This window comes from Chenopodium quinoa, unplaced genomic scaffold, assembly GCF_001683475.1.
Source record: "Chenopodium quinoa cultivar QQ74 unplaced genomic scaffold, ASM168347v1, whole genome shotgun sequence".
NCBI lineage: Eukaryota > Viridiplantae > Streptophyta > Magnoliopsida > Caryophyllales > Amaranthaceae > Chenopodium > Chenopodium quinoa.
The window spans coordinates 248,001-257,237 of record NW_018744240.1 but is presented as its reverse complement, the minus strand read 5'-3'; the positions used below and the strand labels follow the sequence as shown (position 1 = coordinate 257,237).

At 33.4% G+C, this 9,237-nt stretch overlaps 1 protein-coding gene across 2 annotated transcripts; it reads right to left on the bottom strand.

Moving 5' to 3' along the window:
• Positions 1 to 1,711: 1,711 nt before the first annotated feature.
• LOC110694646 (ABC transporter I family member 11, chloroplastic-like) lies at positions 1,712 to 7,587 on the bottom strand. 2 transcript variants are annotated; one of them, XM_021871809.1, is made up of 10 exons: positions 7,337 to 7,587; positions 7,119 to 7,176; positions 4,916 to 4,995; positions 4,675 to 4,744; positions 4,468 to 4,601; positions 4,069 to 4,183; positions 3,883 to 3,969; positions 2,741 to 2,789; positions 2,038 to 2,122; positions 1,712 to 1,958 (listed from the first exon to the last, which is right to left on the bottom strand). In XM_021871809.1, the coding sequence occupies exons 1-10, from the start codon at positions 7,420 to 7,422 to the stop codon at positions 1,880 to 1,882; spliced, it is 843 nt and encodes a 280-aa protein (XP_021727501.1). In that variant the 5' UTR covers positions 7,423 to 7,587; the 3' UTR covers positions 1,712 to 1,879. The 2 variants fall into 2 exon arrangements, with proteins under 2 accessions (XP_021727501.1, XP_021727502.1); XM_021871810.1 differs by having other exon boundaries at positions 4,693 to 4,744; positions 7,337 to 7,585.
• Between the last annotated feature and the right edge of the window lie 1,650 nt (positions 7,588 to 9,237).

The following is a 9,237-nucleotide window of genomic DNA, read 5'->3' as shown; positions in this document are numbered from 1 at the left end:
TAGGTTAATCTTGTATTTTTAGCCATAACTATGTAAACCAAAAGATATCGAAGGGAAAACCACTAAGAAAGTATATGACCGACAACCATAAAGTTAAACAATCAATCAATTTTTTTTTTATCAGACACATCTCTCTGCTGAAGGCATTCCGAGACATATCACAATTATAACTAACTCTAGTGTTTTCAAAGTGCAACACATTAAATTGTACATTAATGATAATGTACATACATTCATGCAACAACATTAGATATTGTATTCAAGACACATTTAACCATTCAATTACATTATGAAGCCATTCTTCATGATCATATATTATCAGTAAATCCCATACACGCATATACTCAAGATATTCATGGGCATTTATGTACGTCAAGAGGGAATACAGAGAAAAACTTATCTGTAGATTCTTGGCCTGAGTGTTTGACTTCCTCATCCTTCAATACAGATTTTTCCTGTTTGTGATGATACTAAGACACATAAAATAACCAACTAAACCTTTGATCAACAACATTGCCTATATCTCCTTAAAACAAAGCCATCCAGTTCACTGTAATTTAAAGCCATACTTGCAAAAATGCAAAATAGATTAGTCTTTCAGTCAAGTGAGGTAGCATAACATAAATGATTCCTATTTCTGGGAATGTACAAAGTACACAATCCTATACACTTGATTCACCCCTATGTGCAAAAAGGCAAAGTTGATTAGCTTTTAGGATATATATCAGCAACCTTAAATCATCTTGTGCAACAATGCTAGGCTGCTAAGTGTACCAAGGATGTCGGGAATTTTATGGAGCAGCCTATATTTTATGGATGTTCTTGCCAAACACACATTGTAGCTTTGATTAATTAGATTATTGGTTGGTTTGCTAAGATTGTTTGACAAATTCAGAGTATCTATCAAAATGGGCTGTTATGGTCACTTGTTAACATTACTCCCTCCGTCTCTTATCTACATGCCTGTATTCCATTTCGGGGTAACCAAAATAACATACCTATTTCTATTTAAAGAATGTACTTTTTGACAATATTCCACTCTTTTTGATGAGTTGTCATCATTTTTCTTTTATTTTTTTGTACTTTTGACATCATTTTCAAACACTCTCTTTCCCTCTCTTCAATAATTACCAACTACCTTTTCTTTCTCTCTATCTCTCCCTAATCCCACATGCATATTTGTACTTCCCAAATCCCAATCATGTGTTTTAAGGAATCTCCACATCCTTAATTCCCGTGAAAAATAGGAAATAGGCTTGTAGATAAGGGACAAAGAGTGTAGTCGTTTTTAAAACAAGTTTGATAAATTCAGCTTTTGGCTTTAAGCTGCTAACATGCAAGACATGATGACTAAAAAAACCTGGCAAAAAATTATGGAAGCAGCTTGGCTGTTTGATCATATCTATAAGCTGACAGCCAAGCATCGCTTGCCAAACTAAGCATGTGACAGTGTGATACTGACTATTAAATGCCATGTCACTTCATAAAATGGTGTCTACTATCAAAAACATGGTCATTAAACAAGATCAATGGTGATGGAAAAATTATCAAATTTTAATACTACCTACACACCACGTAGTTATGCCCTGTTTCATTTAACCAAACCCGCTGATCAAGTAAAGCACCATCAAAGGCTCATATATACAACCACCACACTTCTAAGTGCACAAGGTTGACACCTACAAAAGGCTCTAGGGGTTTGAAAAACAAATTAGTAAGTTCCAACTGCTGATATTCATTTCATAAATCTTTTAAGACAATTCATAGACCATTCCTCAAATAAAATAGTCATTTACTTATGTATTGCTTACTGCCAAGTCTAAGACATAAAAATGCTGACATCAGATCTAAATCAGAGCAACAATGTTTAGAATTAATTTCATAATGGTGGAAGCTCCTCTTTCAGAACCCCACCACCTTCCATCCTCCATGATCGATCAACAAGGGGCGCTAGCTCTCTGTAATTTAGAATACACAATATCACCATTGATACATGCACAGCATAGGAAGATGGGGGAAAAATTAAGGAAAGCTTACTTAAGATCATGGCTGACAACAAGTAGAGTCAACTCCTTCTTCAGATGCTTCAGTAGTTTAGCCACATCTGCCCGTGCTTTCCAATCTACCTCAATCAATAAATTGATAGAAATTTGAGTCAGACCAACAAAAAGATGCCTTCATAAATCAAAATAGTAGGAAGACTACAGTGATCGAATTCTATAATCTATCAGTCAACTTCATGCATTTTTCCAAAATACTAATATGTGTCTTGTACAAAACAACAGGCAAGAGCAATCCAGCATAATCTTCAACCTTCACCTAAAGACAGTATGTTATGTCACTTATGTGTATGCACCCATATTCATCCTTAGCAAGATACTGAGACATCAAGTTACTAAAAAAAGTACTAGGTACTCCATCCCGTACTCCATCCCTAAATTGGTTGGGGGTCATTTTTTGGGATCTGAATTGAAATACACATGTATCCTAAAAAATTTAACATTACCACACATCAGAGTACTCTTTAATGGAGTTCTTAGTTGGGGAATTAAGGTCTATGGATTTCATTAGGAATAATGTAGATAGTTTTAACTTATCATACTATCTTTAGAAGTGGTCAACTATTATAGGACAAACTGAAATAAAAAAAAAAATGTTAATGAGTTAGGGACGCCAGTGGTAATACTAGTAAATTATAAATAGAAAAAAAAAAAAAAAAAAAAAAATTGCATCTTCATACCAAGACCAGCTAGGGGCTCATCTAGTATCAACAGCTCTGGAACTTGAGTCTGAAACAAAATTGAGAGAAGTTAACAAACACTCTGGATCATTGCAACCAAATTATTGATGTCTTAACTACACTACTACTAACTCGAGTAACTCCATTCTTTTTTGAAAGTTGCAGTTGCTATAGATACACATATTTAAAAGAATGGAGAGGGTGTAAGTAGTTGGCCATGTCCGCATGTTCGTAGGAAAAAGAGTGTTGTAAGTGGGGTTTGTTTAAGGAAAAGAATGAATATAGACAGTTGTATAAGGGTTTAATGTAAGGAAAAGGAAAGGAAAAAATTAAGTGTTGCATGTAGGACAATTAAAAAAAAAATAGGAATAAAGTAGAAGCGTAACAGACAATAGGGAACGGCCAAACGGGTGTAAATTGAAAGCATAACTATCAAAAAGGAAAGGAAATGGTATTTATATTACCTCCATTTCATAATATTGGGCACCCACACCATCCAAGGATGGAGTTTAATTGTTATATTCTCCAATATATATTGATAAAAATACATAAAGCCTTATAGTTCCTCTGTGTTGAATTATTGCAATGATTGGAGTTTCACACTTCCCAGCACATTATTTTAACCATTAATATCTTCAACTATCTACAACTACAAATTAGTAAAAGTTCATATTTTTTATTTTATTTTTTTTGTGTTCCATCCGGTTCACCCTTTGGGCTAATCCGGATTCGAGGATTAGTTTTGGGTGGTTAGGTTCCAGTCCCCTCCCAATTGTTGTTGCGGGGGATCGAATACGCAGTCCTCCCTACCAAGTGTAGCCCCAATAACCACTACAATAACAACCAATTGGCTATTAAAAGTTCATATTATGAATGTATTTCCTAACGTAAAAATCATAATAGATTGTCACATGGTATTGTGTGAATAGTGTAAAACCGAATTGTTGCAATCATTAAAGAACAGAGGAAGTATCATAAGTATTTTACAATTATCAAATGTTATAGCTTTGAAAAATTCTAACCAATATAATTATTTAAAAATATATATATATCAAAGTTCAAACGCAAAAAATGTGGTTGTCTAACATTATGAAATGGAGGAAGTAAATACCAAGATGGATGCACACAATAAAATCTCTTACTAATTGAATGGCAAGAGCAAGCCGTCGCTTGTATCCACCACTAAGGGATTGGGGATCTTTATCAAAGGGCACACCATCCAAACCAACCTGACAATTAGATAAATGCAAGTCAAGACAATACAAATAGTAGATTTATTCAAAGATCCCTCATTAAAATAATATAATTTGCAAAGAGATAAACAATACCCAATTTAGAGCTCGTGCAAGATTCGAAGCAAGCTGTTCCCTTATTTGAAGACCTCCCTTTTGCTTAGGCCAGGCAAATGTTACCTCCTCCAACAGAGTATCGGCCAGAAAGTATCTGACACAATCACGAACACCAAGTAGGGACTTCAGGCCACTGATAATCTTAAAAAAAAAAAAAAAAAAAATAACTAGGGATATATCGATCATTGGTTCTCATAGATAGGTAGGTGTGTGTTTGTGAAAGTGTGTGTGTGTGTAGAGACCATACCATTACACACATCCTACTTCTCATACGTCATATGCATTAAAAGCTACTTTCTAGAAGCAAAATTAAGAAATCCCATTGACCAACCACATAATTAGATGAAATGCAGCCCCTAATCCAGCAACACTGCACACCTTTCAGGAAACTGGAAAACTTTACCAACTCGCTGTGGTGGTAATGACTCAGGAGGCTGATTTGGAGATCCATCCTCTCCATATCTTTGAAGAATGATGGAACCTGAAGTTGGTTTGTTAAGTCCAGCAAGTAGCTGCAAGCAAAAAGAAGTTAAAAATTAACAGACTAACATAAACCACAAGAAGATGAGGTGATGATGGTACTACCAATAAATTTATTAAAACCTGCAGTAATGTTGTTTTCCCACTCCCACTCCGTCCAAAGATTAAGCCAAAACTGAGGAAATCATCATATAAGGTCAGCTTGTCAATTATTTTTTATAAAAGACACACCAGAAAGTAAAGAGACAAAGAAAGATGAAAGCAGGCTCCATAACAAAGATTTCTCAAGCTACTAAATACAAAAATTGGAGTAATTATATTCAGAAAAATGTCAAATGAAGCATACCTTTTTTGTGGAAGACAAAAGCTTACGTCATTCAGAATATTAAGCTGAGTGCCAGGTGGCTTATAACAGAGTTTCCTAACCTTGCAGGAGACCAAAAAAAGGTACATGAGTGTTACAGTGTCCACAATATGTAAATGTAAAAGATATTTTTTCATCGGGTTCATCGAGATTCTTCATTAAAGTTCTAAGAAGCAGACTGTACCCATAACCATGGGAACTAAGAAAGTAAGAAACTAATTTCATCCACAAGCAAAACAAAAAGGTATGTTCCTACAAGCACTTAATATAATTGTTGATTGCTATTTCATAAATCTGCAATCAAGGAAGAGAAGGTCACCTCATGTAGAAACATGGATGAAAAGATATGATAGCATCAATAGTAGAAGCAGGGGCTGGAACATACTCAGCTGACGGATTTTTCAGGATATTGATCCACCTGAATTTCCTTTTAGATAGTCACTACTCAACGAGTTAAGCAAGACTAATCTATTACTGTAATTGTAAGAGACCAAAGAGCTCTGGTAAATTTAGGAGCCAGACATGCTATTACACTGCTTAAGCAACTTACTCAAGGAAGACATTTTATATTATTGATATAACTAATTTTCTTTGATATAAAAATTAACTGGCCATCTGATAGACTGATGTGCTAAGATCATTTTACATTTTTACTATAACACATCACAATATTGATTCTATAAGGAAAGTTTTTTGATGAAGTCTAAGACTAATGGTACTCATGTGCAACAGAAGCCTAAATCCAGTTTTTGAAAATGCTGAAAAAGCCTTTGTCCTACAAGAGTCTTCAATGAAAAATGTGCCATGAGGCTGTTAACTAGTGAGGTCAGCCCACACAGTTGCAATTATCAGTATAATCCCATATAAGTTTGGCAACTCTAGATATAAGGGTAGTTGACCTGTATGAAACTACAAGTTGTCTATCAGGAAGTTTTAAATCAATGAACTGCAACATGTTTGGACTACCACACTATTGATTTATTCTGAAGGATAACACAGATTACAGTGTTGGAGCTGCCAACAACAATTTATCTACAGGGAGAACAAGAGCCCTCAGTATAAAAAGCTTAAGAAGGTGCAATCAAAAAGTATTGCTCCTCATGAGATCAATAAGATAGGGATTATTTTAAGGAATACTATTTGACCACACCATTACTGTAATCCATTTCAGCGATAAGTTACAGTTTAAACTGATTTTATGTGTACATTTATGCACATCTTTCTCAACACAACATAATCCCTAATTCCCTCCCACAGATGTGACTATAACCACACCATAGGACATCCAAAATTAACCAGATCCACGTTTCTTATCAACTGTTCATTAAACCAAATACCCGATAATGCATTTTAATCTTAAGTCAAGTAGGTGCTTTTGATTATTATAAAATACCTTAAACTGTGTAGCCAATCACCTCAAGCAGTAATATGCACATATAATGGCAAAGTGGCACACCACAGCTAATAAAATCCGCAGTAAACAAGCTAATTTGACAATAAAATAAAAGGAAAATACGGTCCAAATATTTGCATAAGTTTACACAGATTTTAATAATTGATGTCATAGTAATGCAATTAACATAAATTGAACCATCAAGGACCAAAAACAGCAACAAAAAAAATGTACTACTTATTTGCTAGTCAGTGCGTGTGTTCCGTTCACCAAGAAGGCAAGAAGGAAGAAACACCCATCATTGTTCGAATAAGCGCAAATGAAAAACATAAATATCGAACAATCCCCTTCACTTATCAGCAAACAATATGATTGTATTTATTATAAAAATAAAAAAAATAAAAGCACTCCGTAAAAATCAATGTAAATTTACATTGTTGCAAAACTGTGATTATTTCCTCATCTATTCCATCCAAATTCCACTAAATTACAAAAGGGAAACTTCACTGATTCTTCCCACAAATTCCCTTTTTCTAACATTTGCAAAATAGGTGGGTGTGAACCGAGAAATTAGCTGACTAGACCCTAAAATCAATTAACAATTACAAAAACCATAGATTAATAATTGAAAGTCAATAGTCAATTTGATTTTGTTTTTTCCACAAACCCAATTCAATTTTTTCTATAATTTGACCCAGAAAAAAATTTCAAAGTATACCCTTAGTCAATCATCATGTGTACTCAATTAAAAAGTAGAATGCATTTGCACATGATAAATTGTAATGTAATTACTTCAAAACAGGAACGGTCGCATAAGATTCTCAAAGACTGATTCTTGCATGACTTCAATCTGACAAAGAAAAGTTAAAAAACTAGTCAAAATCACTATAAAAAAAACCCAGAAAAAAAGCTGAAATTACAGATTAAATAGCAATATAATTTCATAAGATGAACATATTAAATAATAAAGTAGAGAAAATTGGAATGATTGGAAGAAGATGACAACTTACTTGAAGTTGGTGGGAAGTGAATAAAGTGGGGTAGTCGTGAAATTGGAATGTATGAGAGGGGAGTGAGCTGCCATGCTCACTTCCATTTCTCTTCTCTCTCCTGAGAAGATGAACTAATGGTGATTTTGAGAAATGAGGAAGATGATCAACCAACTCAAAATTAGATGAAGGACAATAGGCGAGCCATTGCATTAGCAACGAATGATAATGGGTTGGGTGAGATGACTCGCATCTTATCTCGATTCATTTTTGATAACTCTTACAAATATTATTTGGACCAACAATTACTTTTTACTCCGTAAAATACTTATTTGGTACTTACTTAAGACCCTGTTTTTTTGAGTTCAGAGTAAAGTATGACAAATTTCGATAGAGCAGAGGAGACCACAGCAGCTCAAAGGAACAAGGACCTTATTTGTCTTCATTGTTAGTTGCCTCTTAACTCTTGAGGATAGTGTACAAGCATTTGTATCCTAAAAATATTTGTTTGCATATTTTTCTTCATTAATGAACTAAATTTGTAATATAAGGCTAAACCAAAAGAATTCCCCAGGCATGTCTACCTACAACGCACGCATCACACGTGTTAACTGCCCTAATTACATAAAAAGCTTTAGTTTTATGTCGCTTTGGATATGTTTTTTTAGTATGGAGTATATAATGATATGTATCTGAACACCCTTGTTGGGTTGGGTTGGGTTGGTTATGTTGAATCTTAACTCGTTTCATTTTATCTATTCTCATAATAGTTACTTCGTATTTTTAAAGAAAGATTCACATAAAAGGCTTTAGCTTTATATCATATTTTTAGTACGGTACTACGGAATATGTATTAGTACACCCTCGTTTATATCTTACATACGAAATTTTTTTGGCTCAAATTTTAAGTTTTTAACTCTTTTTTTTAACACGACAAAGACGAAATATATTAATAAAAGATTATCCTTACATAAATATGAATACAAGAAAAATGGATGTAGGTAATCCCAAAAGCAACAACTAAAACTAAAACCAAACACAGGGAACAAGCCTCAAAAATCAAACTAGGAATACTAGGACCAGAACGAACACAAAGAAACAGCAGCTACTGCTATAACTACAATTAGTTTTAGCTCAAACTTTGGTATTTATGCCTCATATTTTAGATTTAGCACACTATGATTTTGGACTTTTGGTGTTACAAGTCTCACACAATCTCTTTTATTACCAAATTTTAATAAGGTACATTTACAAAAATTTGTACACCTCTCTTATTCTTATACCAAGTATAAACAAATTTTCAAGCATAAACTCATAGTAGTTTTGACATTGAAGTGATAGGTTGTTTTTTAATCATCAACTCCGTATAATTTTGTTGAAAAAAGTACAAACAATGGAATATGGACAATGCTATATGTAGCCTTTAAGGCTATAAGTAAGCAAAAAATCTTTCCATATATGGTACTACCTCCATTTTTATTTAGTTTACACCATTTTATTATCACGCTTGCCAACACACTATTTTAATGATTAATATTTCTAATTCTCGACATTGTAAAATTACAAAAAATGGGTATTAATAAACTGAGACGATTCAAACAAGATCACACTTGATTATGTTTTATTGTAGCTATAAATCACAAAAGTTAGTCAAAGTTTAGTTTGTGAATAATGTAAAAGTCAAACAGTATCAACTAAAAAAAAAAAAAAAGAAGAAGAAGTATTAGTTTAGGAATGCATGACAAATTATGGTAATAAATTAGTGTAGTTAATGAATATATTTCATTATCACTTTTCTCTTTTAGCTTCTTATACATACTACATAGCCTTTTAGAGCAATGTGTATAACATTTTCCATAGATAATGCTAAAATAGAAACTTATTCCTAATATGTATCAATCTCACAACTACTTCCCCATATA